General features: G+C 44.9%; 1 protein-coding gene across 9 annotated transcripts in view; it reads right to left on the bottom strand.

Annotated features, from left to right (window-relative positions):
* The window catches only part of PNPLA7 (patatin like domain 7, lysophospholipase), a 557191-nt gene that overhangs the window by 243535 nt on the left and 287527 nt on the right, over positions 1-26129 (bottom strand). For all 9 annotated transcript variants that reach the window (XM_075060490.1, XM_075060494.1, XM_075060495.1 and 6 more), the window contains 2 exons: positions 25901-26014; positions 7309-7369 (listed from right to left, as the gene is read on the bottom strand). In XM_075060490.1, the coding sequence (XP_074916591.1) occupies positions 7309-7369; positions 25901-26014 (175 nt within the window). The remainder of the gene's footprint in view (positions 1-7308; positions 7370-25900; positions 26015-26129) is intronic.

Genomic DNA, 26129 nt, shown 5'->3' with positions numbered 1-26129 from the left:
GCGGAGCAGCCCGGCCCCAGGCCGCTCCACTCCACCAGCTCCCAGCTGCAGTGCTCCACTTCCCACCATTGGTCGGTGTGAGGAGGTTGGAGAAAGGATGCCCCCCACCACCCCTCACCTGCGGTGGGAAGCGGAGCAATGCGTCCCCAGCCCGCTCGGCTTTCCTTGCCCCGGCCCCAGCCATGTCGCTGAGGGGCAGCTGGGGAAAGGTCCTGCACTCACCTGCGGCAGGAAGTGGAGCAACACAGCTGGGAGCTGGCGGAGTGGAGCTGGCTGGGGCTGGGGTGCTCCACTTCCCGCTGCTGGTGAGTGCAGGGAGGTTGGGGAAAGAACGCCCTCCACACTCACCGGTCGTGGGAAGTGGAGCGATGCAGCCCCAGCCCGCTTCACTCTGCCAGCTCCCAGCCACAGTGCTCTGGTTCTCCGCATCAGGTGTGAGCTGTGGCGACGTTGGGACAAGAATGCCCCGCTCTCCTCCTGTACTCACCTGCAGAGCGGGAAGCGGAGCGCCGTGGTGGGGACTGCAGAGTGCAGCCGGGCTTGGGTGGGCTGCTCATTCACCCTGCTGATGTGAGTTGCGGCGGAATTCCTTCCCCAATCTTCCCGAGTGACATTGTTGGGGCGGGGGTGAGGAGCAGGAGAGCTTGGCTCACGCCCCCTGCTAATCCTCCTGGGGCCACTTTGGAACTGCAGGCCCCCAAAAGTGCCCTCCATAGCTCCTGCCCCAGACCTGGGGGGAGAGCACCCTGTGAACCCCCCAGACCATCTGACCCCTTAGTTGAACCCTGGCCCCGGCTACTGACTTAGGCACCTTGACATGGTGCCTCAGGCTAGCAGCATAGTATTAGACTTTAAGTTCAGAAGGGACAATTTACGGTTATCTAGTCTTACTCTGCCACAATGCATGGCAACAGAATCTCCAACTACGACCACTCCTGTAACAATCTACCTAGTGTCTGAGTTTATGAGTCCTAAATCGTGGTTTAAAAAAAAAGGATGCAAGGTTGGTAGAGAATTCACGCAGGCAAGTGACCCATTGCCCCACGCTGTCAAGAGGAGGCAAAAAACTCATCCAGGGCCATCTTCAGCTCTTCCCCGGGAGGAGAAATTCCTTTCCCGGTACCCCAGACTTGGCGATCAGTTAACCGCTGAGATGTGGCAAGACTCACCAGCCAGACACCCAGGAACGAATTCTCGTGTAGTAACTCAGATCCCATCCCATCTAACATCCATCACAGACCATTGGGCATATTTATCTGCTAATAATCAAGATCAACTTAATCTGCCAAAATTAGCTACTCATCATCTTTCCCTCCTAAACTTATCAAGCTTAGTCTTGAACCCAGATTATGTCTTTTGCCTTCTGGCTCTCGAGCGTGGATCTCGCGGTCTGAATCGCGTTGCTTGTGCCTGAATGGTATCGCTGTCTGATATTGTAGGGACTCTGTCTAATTAAGTCTAAGCTCTGCGGTATAGGTCCATTTGTTTTTCGCGATTGGTACTTTTCTTCTCATCTCACTATTATCCTATATATAAGAGGCACGCATTCAGTGCTTCTTTTGGTTAGTAAACAGCCATAGTCTTCTCAGTCTCCCTTTCTGTAGCAAGAAGTGTTGTCTTCAACAAAACCCATCTTGTCCAGTTGTAATTCATTCTTCTTAAATGTGGAACGACTGCACACAATTCCAGGAGGATCTCACAGTGTATACTGGTACCTCTGATTAAAGCATTGTTTTTTTTATGTGCCATATCACTATTGGCAGCTCACTAGTCCTCGTGGGACACCAATCTCGCAAGGTTCCTTCTCTCCTCATTACTTTCAATGAATGTGTCCCAATTTTAACCTAACTTCTTGTTTTATCCCTAGTGCGAATTGGACCTTGCACTTTTCACTATTAAATTTCATCCTACTACTATTACTCCAGTTTACAAGGTCACCCAGATCTTTCTGAGTGATATCCCAGTCCTTCTCTGTGTTAGCAATACCCCCCAGCTTTGTGTCATCCGCAAATTTTATTAGCACATTCCCACTTTTTGTGCCAAGGTCAGTAATAAAAAGATTAAATAAGATTGGTCCCAAAACCGATGCCTGACAATTCACCTTTTGATATGACATGTTGTAGTCTCCCCCTTAACCAGTTCCTTATCCACCTTTCAATTTTCATATTGATCCCCATCTTTTCCAATTTAACTAAAATTCCCCATGTGGAACCATGGGGGGAGGGATAGCTCAGTGGTTTGAGCAGTGGCCTGCTAAACCCAGGGTTGTAAACTCAATCCTTGAGAGGGCCACTTAGGGAACTGGGGTAAAAAATCTGGGGATTGGTCCTGCTTTGAGCAGGGAGTTGGACTAGATGACCTTCTGAGGTCCCTTCCAACCCTGATATTGTATGAAATGCCATACTGAAATCAAGGTAAATTAAATCCACTGCATTTCCTTTGTCTAAAACGCCTGTTACCTTCTCAGAGCTTTACCGTGGTGTATTTGTATTCAAAATACCAGTGGAGGAAAAACACCTTTCAAATGATAAAATGATTAACTAAAAAGATTTAATGGAGCCAGGTAATTTGGCCCTTTGCTATTAGCCAGGAAGAACACTTTGCTTGACAAATACCAGGGGATTCATGGTTATGGTATGACCAAAAGTCTAAACTGAGCCCAAGACAGACAAGTTTTTTTTAAATAAATTCTGCATGAGGGAAAGACACTGCCCCAGTTCAGAAACACTGCACTATAGTCGGTATCAAAGTTTTACCAAGAGGATTGGAAACAGCAAGGACACATGGGACCAGATGGCTGCTTACCAATGACATGAATCATAAACTATCAACCAAAAGACTGGCAATTGCTACCAGTAATTTAAAAGTGGACACTTAAAGCTCAAAGTTTGCTTCCTTGGTCTTGAAGTGTTTATACAACCAGAAGAAGTACACGCATCTGTGATTAATCATGTCCTAGATACACTGGCATTGTTCTGTATAGTACAGTATGCCAGGGTATAAAAGGATCCTTCCTGGACAGCTGAGTTTAGTTGGCAAATACTGCTTACATATAGCTCAGGCAGAGGGCAGAAAATATCTTCCATGGTTCATTATATCTATTTTGCACTGAGTACATACTGTACAGCAGTTAGAGGAAGTGTCAGATCCAATATATACATCGAAAAACCAAAGCCAAAAGAGCCACAGGATAGAACTGAAGGCTAAATTTCTTCAGCTGTTCCATTTTGCATCCACAGCATGCACCCTGTAACTCCTGAGGGCATTTTGCAACAAAAAAATAAAAATTCTGCACACAATATTTTAAAATTCTGCAAATTTTATTTGTTAAATAAATGTGGAGGCTCCAGCATGGTAGTGGGGAGCACAGGCAACTGGCTACACAGAGGTGGGAAATCACTGTGCAGCCCGCCCCCGAGACACACACCCTGGGACACGAACTCAGCAGTGAGGCTGCACACAACTCTGACAAGGTGCAAGGAGCAGGCTTGCCCCAGAAACACCGCAGGGCCCTGCCACTTCATGTAGGCAGGCAGGCTCAGCAACGTAGGATCCAAGTGTAGAGGGGATTAGCATAGGGGATCCAGGGTGGTGAGAGGGTTCTGTGTGGGGTAACCTGGGTGTGGCGGGCATCGGAGCACAGAGATCATTGCGGGGTTCTGGTTCAATGTAATGGACTTGCGGGGGTCCAGAGTGAAGGGGTTGGGGTCAGGGCGGCGAGTGTCTGGGCCTTACAATGTTACAGGGCAAAATTCATAGCATGACATGTAATGTCTCTTTAGCAGAAAAAATCATCTTTTACAATAATGCCTAATCTCCAACTGTACTACATCCCCTTCTCTTTCCTTGAATAAATTACATGGGGTCAGCAGCATCTAACATGTACAATCATGGACCCAGTAAAAAAAGGACGATGGGGTAAGCAGGGAATGGCACGTAAACCTTTATGTTTTCCTCGTATTCTATTTTATTCTGTGGAAATAACCTGTAAATGGGCATGAGTCGCAGGAAAGCTTACAGTAACACCCAAAACACTCCACAGCAGGTTGGTAACTGTGGTGCCAGTTGGCTCCAGTGCTGAGACATGCTACAACTGCCCATTTTTCTAGTTAAATTTTCTCCAGACAAATGAAAAAGACGGTTACTCACCTTTGTAACTGTTGTTCTTCGAGATGTGTTTGCTCATAGCCACTTTCCAACCCGCCCTCCTTCCCCTCTGTCGTAGTTAACCAGGCAAGAAGAACTGAAGGGCCCGTTGGGTCGGCAGAGGTTATATATCCAGCGTAACTTAATGGCGGCCACTCCAGGGGACGACTCAATCTTCCGCATGAAATGTAGCACGCGACGCGCACACGACCTAATTGCGAATCGATCATGAGGCAGCATCGAAGAACATAAATTCTGCATGCCGCAGATGGTGCAGAATCTCCCCCAGGCGTAAAACTCTTCAAAGGCATTGAAGGGCAAAATGGTTGCATTCCTTCTGTCCACTCATCACGTTTCAAAAAAGACATGCTTGCTGAGCACGTTCTTGAAAGCAGGAGATGGAATGCGATGGATAATGCGTCAGTACGCACAGATTATTGACATCTTGAAGAACCACAATTTAGTGGTAGGTTTACAGTAACTGTTCTCTCTTCTTCGAATATGTCAGTGGTGGATCCCCCCACAGGATTACATGGCAAGCAGAGCATCCTTGGCATGGTGGTGACTTGAGGTGTCACAGCTGATCACGGGAAATTAGATTTGTAGCCACTGCGCTCATCCAAGCTTGGCATCTGCCTGATTGCCATGTTCAAGCAGTATGACGTTTTACATGAAGGTCACAGGATTACTTCCAACACAGCTGCCATGCAAATCTCCAAGAACGGCATATTTCTGAAATAAGCCAACAATGCTGCCTGTGCTCTTGGTTGGAGCGTTGCATTTATGTTAGGCGGGAGAGAGACGCATCAGGACAGCTGCTAACCAGAAGGATGGGCACTGTCATGCTGATCCACTTTAAAAAGTTGTCAAGGTAAGAGATTGCCTGGTCTTTTACAGTCAATCATACATCGAGAGCCAGAAGAAATATATGACCATTCTGCCTTTGTGTCCTCACATGTGGAGAGTGCGAATTGCACAGACAGTACACTTGCACACGCTCAGACACTGCCTAGTCCAAAAATAATCTAGTCTACACGATCATTAAGCACATGTTATCCCTATGCAATGAGAGCCCATTACTGCAACATGTACATTGAAAGAGGCTGAACATGGCCATTCCATGTCAGTTGGGACAATCATATACTGCAACAAGTCACTTTGTTAGGATGATTTCACAGCCTAACTGGCTGTTCACTTACAATTAGAGAGAATTTTTAAATGGCCCTAAGAAAGTTACAAATTGGTTGTTACTTTTACTCTCTGCTTGTTATCACCAAAATGGGCCAAAGCAAGAATATCCAGTAGTTTCTAGTGGAGATTATAGGTGTAATATTTCATGTACTGAATGTTTTTAAGCTGTGGACACAATGCAAAGTTCATCATAGAACCATACAACAGCCATACTAGGTCAGACCCAGGGCCGGCTTTAACTTTTTTGCCGCCCCCAAGCAAAAAAGCAGACATCGTCCCGCTCGTGTTAACACTTCCTCCCCGAGTGCCACGCAATTTCCAAGCTCCCGCCCCCCGAAGCACCGCACTGCCCAAGCCCTCCGCCCCCCCCACGAGCGCCGTTTGCTGCCCAAGCCCCTGCCCTCCAGGGAGCCGCCGCGCCGCCGAAAACAAAAACAAAAACAACACAAAACCCTCCAGCACCGCCCTAGGCTGAACCAAAAAAGAAAAAAAAAACGGAGCCGCCGCCCCAAGATGCCACCCAAGCACGTGCTTGTTCGGCTGGTGCCTGGAGCCGGCCCGTAGTACAGGACCAATGGTCCATTTAGCCCTAAACTCCAACCTTTTGACAGTGAGCCAGGTGCCAGATGGTCTAGAAGCAGAATGAACAGAGGCTGTGGAATTTCAAAGTGATTACCATCCTCATCATCCAGTCCCAGGTTTCTCTGTCAGTTGATAGTTTAGGGACACCCCAAGCATGGGCTTACGTCTCTGGCCATCTTGACTAATAGTCATTGATGGACCTACCCTCCATGAACTTATCTCTATTTTTGAACCCACTTATACTTTTGGCCTTCACAACATCCCTTGGAAATGACTGACTGTGTGTGAAGAAGTACTTCTTTAAGTTTCTTTTAAACCTGCTGTTGATTATTTCACTGGGTGATCTCTAGTTCTTGTGTTATATGAAGGGGATAATAACAATTCACATTGTCAATACAATTCATAATTTTATAGACCTCTATCGTATACCCTCTAAGTCGTCTCTCTTCTAAACTGAATAATCCCAGCCTTTTAAATCTCTCTTTGTATAGAAGCTGTTCCACACCCCCAATCATTTTTGTTGCCCTTCTTCAAAGTACTTGGTCCAAACCACACAACTGAAATTCAATACGAGCTTTTTGCCTAACTCTCTTATCCTCCTTTGAAAACCCCAACTACACTGGTAGCAATGGGTTGCATGGAAATAGACACACTTCTGTAAATAATTTTAAATCTTAGCACAGAGGTTTTATAAACTACCAGTACTTAGAACATTATTTTCTTTTAAAAGTGATTTAGCTTTATAGTCCAAGAAAAACAAACAGTAAGGGAAGTTTCCTCCCACCCACTAACAATCAATCCAATTAGTAATCTAAACTAATTCAACCAAGGCAATTCACAAGAAATTTCTCAGGATAAAAACTTGGGAACACCTAAATACTGAATAATTTGCTATAAGGAAACAAAGCGAGATAAGCAACTACAGATTCATTAGGTCATCCTGCATGCAGATTCCATTTGGTGTGATGTGAATCTGTGCAAGGTTACTGAATTCTATATTGCTCCCTGTCCCTGCAAACCCTCTCTCTCAACAAATATTTGAAGAAGATTTCACTGTGAATGTACACCAATACCTTTGGGACTTAAGTGGTGTCAATTACATTCCATTCCCCCACCCCATTTATCCTACTTATGCACACTCATTCTTTGTACTTATGAAATTGTTACTCCCTTGTGATCCTGGCTAAAGTGGAATAATCAGGGGCAAATTCTTATCTCTGACAGGAATTCTCTGTTCTCAAATTTACTGGTGTAAATCCAGCAGTACTTCACTGAATTCAGAAGAATTACTTGGAAAACGTGTCAGTGTAACTGAGATCTGAATCTGGCCCTTAGACATATTTTCTGAGCACTGGAAATAAAGCAAATGGCCCAGGAATGGTTTCTTACCCCCCTGCTGAAGGCTGCCAAGAATCTTCTCACCCAGCAAATGGATCAGTCTAGTCACAACCTGGCAGGGGGAAAGAAATGAACATTTCAGACTGAATCCATTAAAATAAAATATCCTAAGAGATAATGGAAAAAATCAAGAGAAGGGCTTAAAAAGAATGTTGTTGAGAATTGCTAAGGGTTTTACAAAGCACAGCTTCTCCATGGGAAGCAATTACTTCCACTCTGTGATATAGTGACAGCTCATTTTTCTTGTATAAAGTTACCTGTGTCATTTTAATTTTATACTAACCTTTAAAACTTAAAAAAAAAATAGATCATTTAAAATCTATTTTGCTATTAAAAAAAGAACTTTTCTGAAAAGACTCGGTGTTACATTTTCACTGTATCTCCAATGTGCACATACTGTGAGTATTTAAGAAAGAAAGAGTCTTGTGGTAGTTATTGAATACCATCGCATTTGTATACTGTACAATCACCCTGGTCTATACTAAGACCAGACTCCTCACATACAACAAGGTGTTATGGGTGAAGAGGTGGAACACACACATATTCAAAGCCCCGTATACGCCTTGGCAAGCTAAATTACCTTCATGAAACTGATCTGGAGGCACAGGAAACAGGCATGGCTCATTCCAAGGATCAGATTTTGATCTCAGTGGAGTTACTTGGGATTTATACTGATGTGAAATCAGTATCTGGCCCTTAATTTAATTTCAAAAGTGATAAATTTATCTTTACAAGAAGTAATCATTAGTTCCTAACAAGAGCAATGATGGAAAGCTAACAGTTGTAACACTAAGGAGTAGCTGAACTGGAAAATACTTCAGTTGGTTTTGATACTTATCAATTTATCACTAAGTAAAATAAAGGCAGTAACTGCCTTAGTAAAATTCTAGTAAACTATAACTGTTAATATGTAATAAAATACAAACACTTGGATTTTTTAAATAAAAGCCATTTCCTGGTAAATAAAAGTAGCTTTGAACCTCATAAAGATGTTAAAGAGAAAACCACCCCTCATTTTGACTTATCAACAAGATAAATGTATTGTACACTATTGCTGTTTGTCAGACAAGAAGGAACCAAGTGGCAAGTGGAGCATGATTTTCTGTTGGTGTGTGACTGGCAGTTACCCAGTCCCTCCATCACTAGCATGCCAATATTAATGACATCTGTGAATGCCACTTCCCTCTCTCCTGCATCCATGTTGTAAAAATCAATAACTTGAAACAATAAAACTTAAATTTCTCCCAAGCATAAGCACTTCAAGATTCAACCTTAAAGTCGAAAACCTTGTAAGACATCACAGCTTGATAATTAGTATTGTTTTATGCATCCTGTCTAAAGCAGTTTTGTCCTAGGCAGCCAATACCATTGATTAAGCCTGCATAGTTCATGTATCAGGAGGTAGCCGTGTTAGTCTGTATCCACAAAAACAACAAGGAGTCCGGTGGCACCTTAAAGACTAACAGATTTATTTGGGCATAAGCTTTTGTGAGTAAAAAACCTCACTTCTTTGCATCTGAAGAATGCTAGTCAGTCTTTAAGGTGCCACCTTAAATCTGTTAGTCTTTAAGGTGCCACCGGACTCCTTGTTGTTTTCATAGTGCATGGAATCCCATAATTCTAACAAATGTGAGCTTCAAAGAGCATTTGGAGAAAAACTCAGGGCGTCTCCAACACAGTATCAATTACTAATGTCAGAACTGAGAGTAATGGCTGAACTTCAGACAGGACCAACATATTTGAACGACAAGTTTGCACAGAACTATATGTCTCCTACTTCCAGTATTAGGGACAGACAAGGCAAATAGGACATATAAAATAAAATGGAAATATAAGCATATATTACAATCAGAAGCCAGAGATGGAAGAGGCCCATTAAATCATCTTTTCCCACCTCTCTGCCAGTATAGGTTTGTTCCCTAGTGTACATCTTCTAACTTTTTATTCAATAAAGCCTTCAAAGTCCCAAGTGATGGGATTCCCACCTCCCCCAGGGAAGAGTATTCCACAGCCCCAGTGTGAAGTATGGGTCCCATATGGTCAGCTGAATATTACAGAATATCAAAACAACATTCTGCTACAGGACAGATATTTAGATGTGTGCATGCCAAGACAGGGTAGAGGAGATTTCCGGGAACATTCCAGCCAATCCAAAGATGTTTTTTGACCTTGTACTCAAGTCACTCCCTTACTAAGACCAGACAATCACATTGTTTGAAAGCTTCCTCAACATGCTTTGTCAATCATATTTAGGGCCCAATCCAATTTATGAAAGTGAAAAATGCATCACGGATCGTGAAATATGATCTTTTGTGTACTTTTACCCTATACCACACAGCTTTGACAGAGGAGATCAGCATTTCTCAAAATGGGGTCCCAACCCAAAAGGGGGTTGCAGGGAGGGTCGCAAGGTTATTGTAGGGAGTTCGCAGTATTGGCACCCTTACTTCTGTGCTGCCTTCAGATCTGGGTGGCCAGAGAGTGGTGGCTATTAGGTGGGCACCCAGTTCTGAAAGCAGCGCCACTGCCAGCAGCAGTGCAAAAGTAAAGGTGGCAACACCACAACCCCCTTACAATAACCTTGGGACCCCACCACAAACCCCTTTTGAGTCAGTTACAACACTGTGAAATTCCAGATTTAAATAGCTGATATCATGAAAAGTATAATTTTTTTTAAATCCTGCAACTGTGAAATTCAACAAAACAGACCATGAATTTAGTAGGGCTCTACTCATACTAGCAGTGACCTAAGGAGATCAGCTTCAGTAAGTTACCTCTTGCCATCAGTGTCCATAACTAACTCAGTCTTCGAACCTTGCTCAGCAGAGATACTAATAAAGCAGAACAGCATTTGTTAATGTACAGTGGCTAAGTAACACTGGCTGCGCACAAAGGAACTGAGTGCCAAGCTCATTTATTTTGGAATCTCCGCTAGAATTAAAAATCAACTAATTCTGCAGCAAATATAACAAAGTTTATTACTCACCCAGCCACAAGCTGAACGTGCTGCAGTACTACAGCTCCTAGGTTTGCAATTGTGGATTTTGGTTTTCCACAGCTAAACCCAATCCTGCCAACTGCTTTAACTGCAGGAAAAAATCCTCCTACAGTGAAATCTATTAGACAGTGAAACTGCCTCCCAAGGGAAATGCCCCATAACTTGAGAATTTTTTTTAAGATGATGTCTATACATACTGTATTCAGTTAGCAGGCATGCTGGAGCGTCAGTTCGCACCTACAAAATATGAATCTACTTTAACAGTTATGGAGTTACTATTTAACCATAGTTTGCACTTCTAATGCACCTTTCACCAGAGGAGCTCAAGGAGGTTAGCAAACGACTAACATCTTGATTACCAATCTGCTGCTCCTACCACCAGGAGACATGATTTGCCTTACTAGTTAAATCAAACCTTACGCCCCTCGAATAGCTGTGGAAAAATTGTTTTTCCAATGCCCTGTGTGAGAGAAGCAGGCTGCTTACCATCATAGGATGAGTCACCATGCTGCTGTCATGGAAACATACAAGAACATCAATTCTGGATCTAAGTTAGGAACTGGCCTGAGATTTCCTTGGAGTTTTAAAATATGCCAAGCATTTTCTCATAAAAAGGTAATGTGCTCTTTAGAAAAAGACTTGGCCCACTGTCTTCTGAGATGCCAATACAAATCACAGCTGCTGCTATTCCCAACCTGAGACTTGAGCTCTTTGAGATTCCTCAGAGCAGTCAAAACATGCATTGTAATAGCCTCCCACAGTAAAGAACATAGTTAATACAAAGTCCATGGGAAGAATTCTAATACTAACGGTGAAGAAATTCTCAGTTAATTTCCAACCACCTTTATTCTGCACCACAATGAAAGTGTATGAAAACCCGACTTAGTCAACTCACTCACTCAGGTCCAGGAGCAATTCTGGCCAAGTGCAACCAGGGAACCACTGGTTTCTTCTCTGGTAGAGAGAGGAATGCCAAGGAACAAACCATCCCTGCTCCTCCTGAGAAATGAGTAGCATGAGGAGCTGGAGCTGCTATACATCCCCCAGGAAAGGAGTGGAGAGCAAGTAGCAGAGCAGCCTTGTTTTTAAGAAGAGAGATGGGGCATCAGGGGCAGGGAGCTGGGAAGCAAAGGGCCTCCTGAATGCCCAGGACAGTACAATTGGCCTAAAGGAGGTTACAAGAGTCTAGAGCTTTTCAGCACATCTAGGGCTGCCTATATATTGACAGAATTGGGACATGTAACTTTCCACCAGGGCTACTTCACTATGCACAGCAACAGTAGATCCTGTAGTGAAGACAGGGCTCAGCCACTTTTAAACACATTATACAATTTAGACGGCATGGTGGGAAATACACCTGAGTCTTCTTGTACACTACAGATTTCAGCATCACTGCCACCAGCAGAGCTGAACCAGTGGTGAATTTTGGGCTCCATTTCTGAAAATGTAGGCAAGACTTAGAAATCTTAGTGAGGTGGTTCTCCCCCAACCCTCCACAGGCTGGAGGAGAGTGAGCTGTCTTCTCTTTGCAAGCAGAAGAATGCACATGAGAATGCAGCATTCACTCATCTCTATTGTGATGTGCATCATCTGGTGCCAGACAGTAATTCCACTAGCACAAAGTGTAACATCTCTGGCATGCTGCAGTATCTGCAGTGCACTACAGTCACCACGGCACCTGCTAATTCACATCCAATTCTACTCAACAGACCTCCTAACACATAACCAGTTTTTACAATCACAGCTGTTGGCAGATCACCAGTCAGCTAGTCTTTGCACCACTACTCATGGAAAATCTGTACTTCTAAAAGTCAGCTGGTTTGGAATTGAGACTCTCTAAAACGTCAGACAACTTTTGAAAAAGGTTAGAAGTGCACTTAAGTAACCATTGTGTTTGTGGAGCTGGACAGGATCTGGTAACTGTGTCCAGGAGAGTAAAAGTATCAGAACGGAAGCCTGCACTGATGCGATCACACTAACTGTGATATCAGAACAACTCTTTTAAAGATTGTCAAACTGAATGCTACTACAGGGAACTCCTTTTCATGGAGGTGGTTAAGAAATATACCCAGGATAAAAATTCTCAAAAGCATGTAGAGTGACTTAGGAGCTTAAGTCCCATTTTCAGGAGAGACTTTGGGACTTCAGAGGCTAAGGTCATGTCTACACTACAAAATTAAGTTGACTTAAGTAATTAAAACAGTGATTCACATCCACTCTATGCTCCTTCTGTTGGCGATGCACGTCCTCACCAGGAGCGCTTCCACCAAATTAATTGTGCAGAGCATGATGGGACACTGACAGCTGGAACCCCATGGAGGAGGGGGCTCCAGCTATCAGTATCAAATTTGGGGGAGGAGGGGGGCTCCTGCTGTCAGCTAACAGGTGATGTAAGTAGTGCAGTGTCAACACGGACACTGCGTCACCCTAACTACATAGACCTAAACGCTACACCTCTAGTGGGCACAGAGATATTAAGTCAATGTAGTGGGCGATTTCCATCCATGGGAGTTGCATTTTACCTAAGCTGCATTATATCAACCTAACTCTGCAGTGTAGACCAGGCCTAAGTCTCACTGACTTTTAGTGGCACTTTGGCTTTGAGTGAGCAAGTCATTTAGGTGCTTTTGATAACCGTACCCCTAATGATTTGGCAATGTGCTTTCGAGCACTCCAAAATTTTAAACAGAAGCCTAATATCCAAATGCTTCCAGCCCAAGCCCTCTTAATATGTTCATAGATTAACCCCACCAGCTCTCCTCCTCTGACCCTACTCTCAGCTGGCTTACTTCAACTTCAGAACTGAACACCCTTCAACACAGTGGACTGAACAGTACTTCAATTATATATAATTTGCTCCAGTTATAATACAAGTGCACCGCTGTGCACTCCATCCCCCCCGTGTGATTTCAATTTCATTGCTATCCCTCTTCTCCAGAGCTCTGTTTAACAGCTACTCCAGTCCCTATGCTCGACTATCCATGGTTATTCTACACTGTTATATTTCGAGGAACCTGTAATTCTCTAGGTCCATTTCTATCTATGAGTTACGTACATGATCTTTCAAGGCCAGAGTTTTAGCTAAAATTTTGTTTCCATTCATCTGTGAAATTTAATTTGCTTTACTGTAAACCATCCTGAAAAATCATTCTAATGAGAATTCAGTTCTAAAAAATATATCAGTGGGAATTGTTGTCTTTTCTTTGTTTCATCTATAGTTTGGACTTCTGGGAAAATTTACAACTTGTTTATTTATAGAAGCTGATGGTGCTAAACACATCTAAATTTAATTTTCCACTTTAGATAACTTAATTATTAAAAATATTGCTCACTGATTATTTCCATAAAAACCATTCCAACGGTTGATTTCCACATACAGAGACCATCACTATTAATTTACTGGCAGTAAGTTGATTCACAGCAGAAAAGCAATCTTCATTTAAAAAATTCAAACCAAGGATAATGAACAGAATTATGTCTCGGAAAAGTTGAGCTCTTTGTCCTATAAAAGAAATACATATCGCTTTACAGGAATTTTTGTGTAAGAAAAATTACATTGCTATGATGTTCTATAATCCGTCCCTCCCTGATGCTTTCAACAGAAAAGTCTTTGGCAGTAGCAATCATTTGTCACTGGTTAAATCTCAAGCACAGAAGAATCACATGATATTAGGAGTGTACCTGCCTTAGCCAAAATTTCAGAACTTTCACCTCTACCTAGAAAAGTAGGTTTCACCTGGAAGAGTGGCTAAGCTTTGCTCAGAACTTTGACATTAACAAATGTAACTTCAAGGAGAACATACATCTCCTCCCAAAGCTGCCCGATGGATAGACATGGCCATGTAATGGTGCAGTCACAAACTAAATTGCTGAGTCACAAACTAAATTAATTGAATTTAAGATTAGAAGGGACCATTACAATCATCCAGTTTATCTGCATAGCACAGGCCAGAGATTCCTGCACCAAGCCCATAACTTCTGGTTGAGCTAGAGAATCTCTTTTAGAAACAGAAACCAGTCTTCATTTAAACACTCCAGGACCAAAGAACGAAGAATCCACCACATCTTTAGGTACATTGTTCCAATAGTTAATTACTCTCCACTTAAATTCTGCACTCATTTGTACATGAATTTAGATAGCGTCGGCTTAGAATCATGGAATATCAGGGTTGGAAGGGACCTCTGGAGATCATCTAGTCCACCTCCTGCTCAAAGCAGGACCAATCCCTAACTAAATCATCCCAGCCAGGGCTTTGTCAAGCCTGACCTTAAAAACCTCTAAGGAAGGAGATTCCACCACCTCCATAGGGAACCCATTCCAGTGCTTCACCACCCTTCTGGTGAAAAAGTTTTTCCTAATATCCAACCTAAACCTCCCCCACTGCAACTTGAGACCATTACTCCTTGTTCTGTCATCTGCTACCACTGAGAACAGTCTAGATCCATCCTCTTTGGAACCCCCTTTCAGGTAGTTGAAAGCAGCTATCAAATCCCCCCTCATTCTTCTCTTCTGCAGACTAAACAATCCCAGTTCCCTCGCCTCTCCTCAATAAGTCATGTGCTCCAGCCCCTACTCATTTTTGTTGTCTCTGCTGGACTTTTTCCAATTTTTCACATTCTTCTTGTAGTGTGGGGCCAAATACTGGACACACTACACCAGATGAGGCCTCACTAATGTATATGGAATAGAGGGGACTGATCACGTCCCCTCGATCTGCTGGCAATGCCTACTATAACAGCCAAAAATGCTGTTCACCTTCTTGGCAACAAAGGGCACACTGTTGCTCATATCAGCTCTCGTCCACTGTAACCTGTCTAGTCCTTTTCTGCAGAACTGCTGCCTAGCCACTTGGTCCCTAGTCTGTAGCAGTGCATGGGATTCTTCTGTCCTAAGTGCATGTTGGGGCTGGGACGCCCAGCTCGGGGGCAGGCACAGGGCTCGAAGCAACTTCCCACCCCCTCGGCTGCTGCTGCACGGGCGGAAGCTCCCGGCCAGGGGTGCACAGGCTGGAGAGCAGCAGGACACGGGAAAGCTGGAGCCTGGGGAAGAGGTGGCTGTTTCGGGTGGTTGGGAGGGAGGGGGCAAGAGGGGGAATGTGGCACGCTCAGGGGAGGAGGCAGGGCCGGGAATTTGAGGATGGGGTCCAATGGGGGCGGAGAAGGGGCAGAGTTGGGGTGGGCACTTTGGGGAAGGGGTTGGAATGGGGTGGGGAAGGGGCAGAGTTGGGGGAGGGCCAGGGTTGTCCTATTTTTTCAATGTTCAAATATGGTAACCCTAACCTGAACCTAATAAATGTTACCCCAAACTCCAAAGGGACACAGGAAGCTCCTGTGGAGAAGCTGTATAAGGAAAGACCTGAGTGAGAGGGAAGAGCAGAGGGCCTAGAGGGGGAGGGCCTAGAGGGTGAACCCACCAGAACAGGAAGCCTGTAAGAGCTGCTCCTAGAGAGGGAAGCCTCCTAGTTGGACGGCTGCAGTCAGCAAGCATTCAAGAGGGCCTAGTCTCAGCCAGAGGTTTCCCCAGATACTGGCCAGAAGTCCAGCCTGGCAAGGATCACCTGTTATCCCAGGAGAAGAGTCACAGTGGGAGGACTTCCCCAGACATCTGATTCCAGAGATGAGGCCTAACACCAGGGGCAAAGACTGGAATTGAGAGAACCCCCGGGGAAGAACCTCGGTAGAGGTGAGCACTGGATTCAGGCGGGTGAGAGATGGCCTAAAACACGACCCAGTCACCCTGAGATGTTGAGGGAGAAAGTTTTGTTTATGTTTTGCATTGGCTTTTCCATTAGTAGATAAGACCCTCCACAACAGGGTGCTCTTTTGCACCTAGCCATCTGGTCAGACTTTATGATACCCTTGGCTAGGGGAAAAATCAATTAAGGGCTCTCCTGCAACACCATGCCTACCTGCAAGGGGCTCATTGGGCCAACCCAGAATGATGACAGTATAATTTGAGGGGACCCTGTCCCTTATTCCTTTTTCCTCAATCTGATGCACCCCCCGCCCCCATTGCACATGCTTCCAATATAACAGCTATGCAAATGCAGCTTAGTCCTAACCAACCACCCCAATTTTTGTCCCAACACTGGCCCTCTCCAAACACTGCCAGCCACGCCCAATGGTGCAGTATTGTTGTGATGTGCACAGAGAGACAAGGACAAAGCCAAACGTTTTCATCTGTGACTTTTTCAGGATATCAGTTAAGATATTTAGCGTTTAAAAGCCAGTAACCAACCCATGAAGTCAGCCATGTTAAATGATAATTTACTGAATCCTGTACTGCAGGATATTAGAGACCCTAGCACACATCGGTGGCTTAGCCCATCTCCCTGTCCTTTGCCTATCCATTACTCAAAAAATAAATCAGAAGAAACTGACCTGAGGGGCTGCAAAGGGTTTACTGGTAGGCTGGGCATAATTCAGATTATTGTTGTCAAGGTGTCACCCCCACTCTGAACTTCAGGGTACAGATGTGGGGACCTGCATGAGATAACCCCTAAGCTTATTTACCAGCTTAGATCTAGTAGCTGCTGCCATCAAATAGTTTAAAAAAATGTTTAAGGGAGAGTCATTTGGAAACTCTATCTTTCCCCCAAATATTTCCCCAGTCTTTATCCCCCTTTTCCTGGCAGGACTGAGACTGATTCACCTCTCACCAATTCCTGGTGAGCCCAGATCCAAAAAACCCTTGGATCTTAAAACAAGGAAAAAATCAATCAGATTCTTAAAAGAAGACTTTTAATTAAAGAAGAAGGGTGAAAGGAAAACCTCTGTGAGATTAGCATGCAAGCTACTCTCACAGACAACAGATTCAAAACTCTGAGGATGTCCCTCTGGGCAAAAACTTAAAGTTACACAAAAGAAACCCAATTTGATTCTCCCTCTTATGCAAAAGAGGTCACAAAAGAAAATAAAAACAATGTAATACATTCCTTCTCTAAATACTACTTTTAAGAAATGTTAGATGGCTGATTCCTGGATTCTTCACTCCAGCACAAACTTACTGAACAGACAAAAGACTGATTTCCCTCCTCCCTCTTCGAACACATCCTGTCCCCTCATCGGTTCCTCTGGTCAGGTGTCAGCTAGGCTATGTGAACTTCTTAATCCTTTACAGATAAAAGAGGAATTAACCCTTAACTGTCTGTTTATGACAAGGGCATAATTCAGATTATCGTGAAGCAGCAATATTGGCTGCCTTACCTGTGCTAAGTTCCCATTATATCTAGATCACTTCTATAGCATTTAGTTCAGGCCTGTTAAGTATATCTGTAGAGAGCAGCCCAGATGTTGTTTTTAAAATGGGACAGACAGCAGCTCAGAGAACATGAACGAAGGCAAGCAAACATTTAGCCTGTGAAATACCCTACTTGTCACAACACTGAGTAGCCTCAGAAGAGATTTCACATGAAAACTTCCAATGGTTTGACAACAGCAATGCCAAAATAAGTACTAGCTGTTCACTCTCTGATTGCCCTCAACCATTCCTAGCACCTTCGCAAGTACCAGAGGCAGAGAGGTGTCAAAGCACTGCCCGAGACCCACTGGACTTTGGGATACTGGGACTGAGTTCACCCAACATGCCTGCCTTATCTGGGAGCCACAACTGGTGATTAAGGTTCAGCTGTAGGTTTTGCTTTCTCCTTTCTCCCCACATCCTATCCCTCCCGTGGTATCAAAAAAAAAAAATTGATGTTAATGGCTTGTGAGAACACACAGTATAGTGAATCCAGGAAAGCCAGTGGCCTCGCCTGCCCTGTTGAACCTAGCCACCGTACCAAGCGTAATGAATGAACACAACAGTATACGCATTGCTTGAGGGAAGTGTCTTGAGATAGGAGTACATCACTGCAATAACTGTACATGGCAGAAACCCCCAGGGAAAGCTTGATCCACTTAGGAAAAGTTTATAGTTGAAATATTCAAAGGGGGGTAGTATGGCTCACCATCCCAGATGGAGGATGGTTTTGAACAGACTCAGAACCAAGCAGTACAGTTGTGAAACCACTCTAAACTCAGGTCCTAGGTTAGTGTCCTAATTTCTGGCATCACACTCTTGCGTGGTGTCCTTTGATACAAGTCATGTCGCTAGAATTCACTATGGCATGCCTGGAAGTAGATTCTAAAATAAGTAGATAAAATCCATTTCCTTTAAAAATGCTGAATGCATCATTTCTTTAAAGGGCACTGAAAGCTAATGAGAGATCCAGAACAACATCTCTGGGGCTGTAGTTGTAGCTGTTTTTGTCCCAGAACAGAGGACCCATGGAAAGCAGCATCCCACATATGACCTTCTCTAATCACTTAAGCCTAACCAGGGAAGTCCATCTTTAAGGGTATTTCCATCTCTATAAACATGCAGTTCTTGGCTGATGAGATATACCTATTGATCCTCTGCTGAGGCTACCAACAGGAATGCCAAAAGCAATGGCAATTTTTCACTTGTCCAACTAGGTTCTCCACCAAAAGCAACTTATTTCACACAAATCACTGAACACTCAGCAGAGGCTGTAACAACATTCAATCACCACACACCTGGACTGGATTCAAACTGGTAACCTAAAGGTGAAAGTATCCACATCTTATTATTCTTTAGGGGTCCTGTATTAGTTAAGCAAATAATTAAACAATCAATTTACAAATACCTAGAAGATAATAAGGTCAGTAACAGTCAGCATGGATTTGTCAAGAACAAATCGTGTCAAGCCAACCAAATAGCTTTCTTTGACAGGGTACCAAGCCTTGGGGATAAGAGGGGAAGCAGTGTTATATCTTGATTTTAGTAAGGCTTTTGATACCATTTCACATGATCTTCTCGTAAACAAACTAGGGAAATACAAGCTAGATGGCGCTACTACAAGGTGTATGCGTAACTTGTTCAAAGTCAAGTTGGAAGGGCATATCAAGTGGGGTGCCGCAGGGATCAGTTCTGGTCAATATCGTGATCAGTGATTCAGATAATGGCATAGAGCAGGGCAGGCAAACTTTTTGGCCCAAGGGCCACACTGGGTTTCATAAATTGTATGGAGGGCTGGTTAGGGGAGGGGAACATGGCCCAGCACCCACCTCCTATCTGCCCTCTCCCCCCGGGACTCCTGCCCCATCCAACCCCCCCATTCCCTGACAGTCCCCCCCAGACCCCTGCTCCATCCAACTACCCCTTCTCCCTGTCCTCTGACTGTCCTTGGAACTCCTGCCCCTGACTGCCCCCTGCTGCCCCATCCAACCCCCCCAGGACCCCTGACCCCATTCAACTCCATTTCCCCCCTCAACCGTCCCAACCCCTATCCACATCCCCGCCCCCTGACCACCAACCCGAACTCCCCTGCCCTCTATCCAACCCCCCCGCTCCCTGCCCGCTTACCTTACTGCCAGGAGTACCGGTGGCTGGTGGCACTACAGCCATGCTGCCCAGCTGGAGCCAGGCCACACCACCACTGCAACCACGCAGCTCAGAGCACCTGGTCAGGCTAAGCTCTGCAGCTGCGCTGCCCCAGGAGCTCACAGCCCCAAGCACTGCGCCAGTGATGCACTGAACTGAGGTTGCAGGAGAGGGGGAACAGCAGGGAAGCCAGGAGCTCGGGTGCCAGGCAGGACCGTCCCGCAGGCCAGATGTGGCCTGCAGACCGCAGTTTGCCCACCCCTGGCATAGAGAGTACACTAATAAAGTTTGTGGATGACACCAATCTGGGACAGAACAAGGAGTAATGGTCTCAAGTTGCAGTAGGGGAGGTTTGGGTTGGATAGTAGGAAACACTTTTTCACTACGAAGGTGGTGAAGCACTGGAATGGGTTACCTAGGGAGGTGGTGGAATCTCCTTCATTATGGAGGTTTTTAAGGTCAGGCTTGACAAAGCCCTGGCTGGGATGAGTTAGTTGGGAATTGGTCCTGCTTTGAGCAGGGGGTTGGACTAGATGACCCCCTGAGGTCCCTTCCAACCTGATAATTCTATGATTCTGTGGGAGAGTTGCAGGTGCTTTGGAGGACAGGATTATAATTCAAAACGATCTGAACACACTGGAGAAATGGTCTGAAGTAAAAAGGATGAAATTCAATAAGGACAAATGCAAAGTACTCAACTTAGGAAGGAACAATCAGTTGCACACATACAAAATGGGAAATGACTGCCTAGGAAGGAGCACTGCAGAAAGGGATCTGGGGTCATAGATCACAAGCTAAATATGAGTCAACAGTGTAACACTGTTGGAAAAATAAATAAATAAAATTCTTGGATGTATTAGCAGGAGTGTTATCAGCAAGACACGAGAAGGAATTCTTCCATTGTACTCCAAGCTGATTAGGCCTAAACTGGAGAACTGTGTCCGGTTTCCTGGCCATTTCAGGAAAGATATGGACAAACTGGAGAAAGTTCAGCGAAGAGCAACAAAAATGATAAAAGGTCTAGAAAACATGATCTATGAGCGAATATTGAAAACAATGGGTTTGTTTAGTCTGGAAAAGAGAAGACTGCGAGGGGATGTAACAGTTTTCAGGCACACCTCTAACCCGATGTAACGCGACCTGATATAAAACGGTAAAGCAGTGCTCCGGGGGGGCGGGGCTGTGCACTTCGGCGGATCAAACCAAGTTCGATATAACACAGTAAGATTTTTTGGCTCCCAGGGACAGCGTTATATCAGGGCAGAGATGGGAGAAAATTTGTTCTCCTTAACCTCTGAGGCTAGGACAAGAAGCAATGGGCTTAAACTGCAGCAAGGCTGGTTTAGATTGGACATTAGGAAAAAGCCTCCTAACTGTAAGGGTGCTTAAGCACTGGAATAAATTGCCTATGGAAGTTGTGGAATTTCCATCACTGGAGATTTTTAAGAGCAGGTTGGACAAATACCTGTCAGGGATGGGCTAGATGATAATTAGCCCTGCCAGGAGTGCAGGGGACTAGACTAGATGACCTCTCGAGGTCCCTCCCTGTCCTATGATTCCCACTGAAAGTCTCTAAACTCACTTTAAATCTCTGCTTTCTTTGAACTTGAAACCTTTCTGCTTTGGTACCACAAATAGGGGCAGATCACTCACCAACATCAGCCTACCTCTTTCCTTTAGAACAAACACGAGGAGGGCAAGCTTGTCTATTTATCGCACCTCACACTAGGTACACAGTCTGTCATGAGGATTTTTTAAAGTGCCAACATCCTGCCTTTTTCAAGAATACCAACATTCAGTGCCAGACTTCCAGCGCACAGCTAGGATTTTCATACCATTTCAGCTCTCAGTTTGAAGGGCTGAGTGATTCAAGAGCCAGGAAGGGAGGCAGCTGACAGAAGAGTTCTCTGTGCCAGCTGAGACAAGTCTGTTTGTTGGTAGCTTGGTAAGGGTGCATGGCTCTGAACACTGGTGAGCCGGATCAGCCCTGCTGTTTGAAGTCTGAGTGGTTAATTGCTCCTTGCATTAGGCTTACCATTAACCAGACCTTAACCGTTAACCCCGGTGGCCGGCCGCCTAGAGCAGCCCAGGCCATGTCGGGCCGGCTGGCCAGAGGGACCCCAGTCCCAGCCAGGCTGGTGGGACCCCGACCGCGGCGGACAGGCAGGACCCCAGCCCCAGCGGGCAGGCCAGAGAGGGCCCCTGGCCATGACAGGTGTGCTGGCGGGACCCCAGCCACAGCAGGCCGGGCTGGCTAGAGCAGCTCCAGCAGCGGTGAGGAGGCAGGACTCCAGCCCCAGCAGGCCATCTGTGGGCTGGCACCAGCCTGCCAGAGTGACCTCACTTAATGTTTAAATGTTTAAATGATATGATTTTAATTGTTTACCCAGTTAAATTTTTAAACCGATATTTACATCCCTACTATACACTGTGGCTAGCTGAATGGCAGTGGCTTTTAATCATCCCCAGGTGGCATCCTTTTTGACAACAGTGGCCACATGCTAGGAGCATCCCAGGCAAGATGGTATATTGAATTTAGATGTCTGGATGACACAAGAACAGCCTTAAAGAATATGCAAGAGACATCCAGAGGCCCCCAATGTCTAGTAACTAAGGATACAATTTCATCACAGAGGTCACGTGATTTTAATGGACCTCTGAGACTTTTTAGGCTTCAGCCCCCATGCCTGCACCAGCAGGAGTGGAGGAGCTGTCAGCTGCTGCTCCCCGTCCCAGCGGTGAGTTCCCTCCTGCCCCATGGACAGGTTGTAGGCTTCCATGAAATTTGGTTTATTGTCCACAATCTGAATATGACTTTTACTAAAAATAACCATGACAAAATCTTAATCTTACTAATAACCAAGTACAGGAATTCTAGAAACACCTTTCTACATAAGCACCAGTTTTTGCTATCTACTTAGAGACCAAGAAGATGAATTTTAAGCAGTAGAATTTTGGAAGCTTTGCTGGAGCGACTTGATAAAATACTCCTGTAACAATACCACCAATACAAAACAGTCTCCGTGGGATCTAAATGCAGGAACACACATTCTAAAATTCAGAGACTAATCTCATAAAACACTTTCACAGGCTTTGGGGAAAGGACAACATATAAATATTTTAAGCATTTTTGCTGCATTTGTGATACAGTCCAATTTTTTAAAAATACACAGCCAGATACAGAAATACAGAGCTTTGGAGGGAGGGAGTCACTAGTGTTAGGAAGGGGATAAATTTAAATAAATTAATATTAATAGTACAAAAGAAGAGGCGACAAAGGGCTGGTGGGATGACTAGCACTATGCACACAACACATTTAGGGATACCAGCATTAGATTCCCATTCCTCAGGCTTGTAGGGGATAGGAAAAATTCAGCCCAGATCGGCTAAGAAAGAGTATTGACAGACTCAAGGGAAAACGGAATCAGATTCTCAAACACAAAGCCCCAGAGGCAGAGGTGGAGGACAAAGCAAAGACTTCCAGTCTTCAGTAGCTGAAAGAATTGACCAGTCAAAGTGGTATATTACTTCTGAGGGTATTCTGCACCAAAAAAACATTAAAATTCTGCGCACAATATTTCTAAATTCTGCAAATTTTATTTTTTAAATAAATGTGGAGGCTCCAGCCTGGCACTGGGGAGCACAGACCACTGGCTGCACAGAGGTGGGAGATCACTCTGCAACCCCACTTCTGGGACATGGATTCAGCGGTGAGGCTGTACCCAACCCTGACACAGCGCAAGGACTGGGCCTGCCCTAGAGACACCCCAAAGGCCTGCCCCTCCATGCCAGGTGCACCAGGTGTGGGCAGGCAGGCTCAGCAAGGGAGGATCCAAGAGTGGAGGGGCTCAGTGTGGTGGGATCAGGTGTGGGTTGAGAAGGTTCTATGTGGGGCAGTCTGGGTGTGGGTGGCTCAGATTCATGTGCAGGAGGATTTGGATGCACAGGGGCTTGTTGGGGGGTTCTGGGTGCAACGATAATGGGACTCTGCGGGGAGTCCAGGTGAAGGTGGTTGGGGCTCAGCAGGGAGCTGGAGGTGTCCAGATGCTGCGGGAAAGGGGCTCAGTGGGGTTGGGATCCAGGTGCAGCTGGTTGGGGCTTGGTAGAGGGGGATCTGGGTGCGGGTGGCTTGTTGGGGTAGTCCAGGCGCAGGGGGAGTGGGACTTGTCGGGGGGTTTCTGGGTGCAGGGGGGGTGTGAGACTCGGCAGGAGGGTCTGAGTATGAGGGGGTTTGGATGCACAAGGGTTGGACGGATGGGGGAGCAGTTCCCTGTACAACGATCCCTCGCCCTGCAGCTGAGGAGCGATGGGTGCAGGAAGCGTGGGACAGGGAGGAGAAAGGGGGAATTTGCAGAGCTTCCTACAGCCGAGGGAGAAATCTGGGAGTGGGTCTGACCCAGCCCCGGATGCCATGCAAGGGAAGAGGAAGTCCCATCTTGCCCAGCTAGGACCAGCAGCTGAGCCCAGTGCAGGGTAGGAGCCACTAGCCACATCTTCCCCAGTCCTGGCCCCACCCCACATTGATTTACCTCTCTGCTGGCTGCCCTGGGCACCCAAAACATACTGCTGGGGAGGGTTGCATGACCGCTTCTGTGGTTTCCCTTTGCTTCCCCATCATAAAGTTATTTTTCTGCAGGGAAACAAAGAAACTTGTGGGGGACATAAATTCTGCACATGCACAGAGGTGCAGAATTCCCCCAGGAGTAGTATATGTGGCTTTAGAAGATAGGCTCCCATTCAATATCAATGGAGCCAGTGGTCTCTGGACAGCTAAATCAATGCATATATACATTTAACCGTGTACTGCTTCCAAATATATTAAAAACATTACTATAAAACACACAAAGAATACAGCAGTAACAATCACTAATGGAGTTCATTCATTCAATGGGTATCTCCATCAACTCAACATTTATCTCCTTAGCCCCCAGCTTCCGAAATCTACATAGAAATAATATTGGGCCAGAATCCAATAGCTAGCATGAGTAAAGGTAACACCTAATTTATGAGTAATGCCACTGACTTGAACTGGGCCATTCTTGGAGTACGGTACTGTTCAACATAAGGGCATAAGAATTTGGGCCATTGTGATCTCCCATATACCATGCAGTTAATGCATCACCATTGTTCTACAATATCTATCTATCAAAGGAAATTTTGTATTTGAAGAAAGGCCAAGATATTAGATTTCAAGGACATCCAGTTGGAGCACGATGCAATGGGAGAAAATATTACATTCCAAAATATATGAAAAGGATGAAAAATTATAAAATAGCATAATTAAGACAAAAGATACAACTTCTCTGTGTCTGGGGGAGCGGGGAAATCAATGAGAGGAACAATATGTCTTTATGAGGGAATGCTTGAAGGTCTGGTAAACCTGCCCTTGGAACAGTGTGTTCAATTTTGGACATTGCTTCGGATAGATATTAAATTGGAGGGAATTCAATGTTGAGTAACAGAATGATCAGGGGTCTGGAAAAAGACTTATAAGAAAAGATTAAAGGAACTTGACTAGGAGAAAAGCAAAATCTGTAAATACAAAGATAAGGGAGAGTATAGAAGTATTGATCTAAGCAATGAGGTGAAATAAGGTCAGCTTGAGTTTAGATCAGGAGAGATACCCTGAGAGTAAGATTTGTTCAGCTGGGGAATCATCTCCCAAAGGAAGTGAAGGCAGCTCCTTTCACCTGGGATATTTAACACAGGCCTGGACAAAGCATTAGAAATTAAACAATGGGGAACAATCTTGCACTGTCCGACGAGCAGGTAATTCTCTTACATCACTAATTATAGTCACCAGTTCAGAAACTCCAAGTATTTATGACCTCATTTTCTTTATATCCCATAAAAAATAACCTGTGTTATGCAAGTAACTCCCTTTGCTAGTTTATCTTCTGAAACAAAGTGTGTCTTATTTAGACAATATTTATGCTTTTCAGTCATCAGCACCTCTACTCAGCTCCACCTAGGGAGCGGTACATGAATTCATCCTCATGTTTAAGCAATGTGTATTTCACTGAACAGCAGATGAGAATTCAACCCTAGGCCCAGAGATATCCCCACAACAAATCTTATTTACAGCTAAGACTGAAGAAATAAATCTGCATATGGAACATTAGTCTTTTCTTTAAAAGGGAGACAATGAAGCTGTGGCTCTTGGAAGCAGGCAGGAGAGAGAAGAGTGCCAATTTCCTTACCTGTGGGAATTTGCGTTTGATTGATGTCAGTGCTCCCTCTGGTAGCTTGGCCAGTTCAGAATCTCGGACTGCATGTACTGTTGTGGCTCTAGGCTGATGGGTTAATGCCTCCACCTGCCAGAGGAGAGAGAGAAAATACAGCTAAGACTTCAAAGGTAAATCTTAGAGCACAGCCCAAACAAAAATGCAACAAAGCAGAACAGAACCACCTGATCACTGGAATCAGCTT

The sequence above is a fragment of the Chelonoidis abingdonii genome, chromosome 24, assembly GCF_003597395.2.
Source record: "Chelonoidis abingdonii isolate Lonesome George chromosome 24, CheloAbing_2.0, whole genome shotgun sequence".
NCBI lineage: Eukaryota > Metazoa > Chordata > Testudines > Testudinidae > Chelonoidis > Chelonoidis abingdonii.
This window is presented reverse-complemented; position numbering and strand designations above follow the sequence as displayed.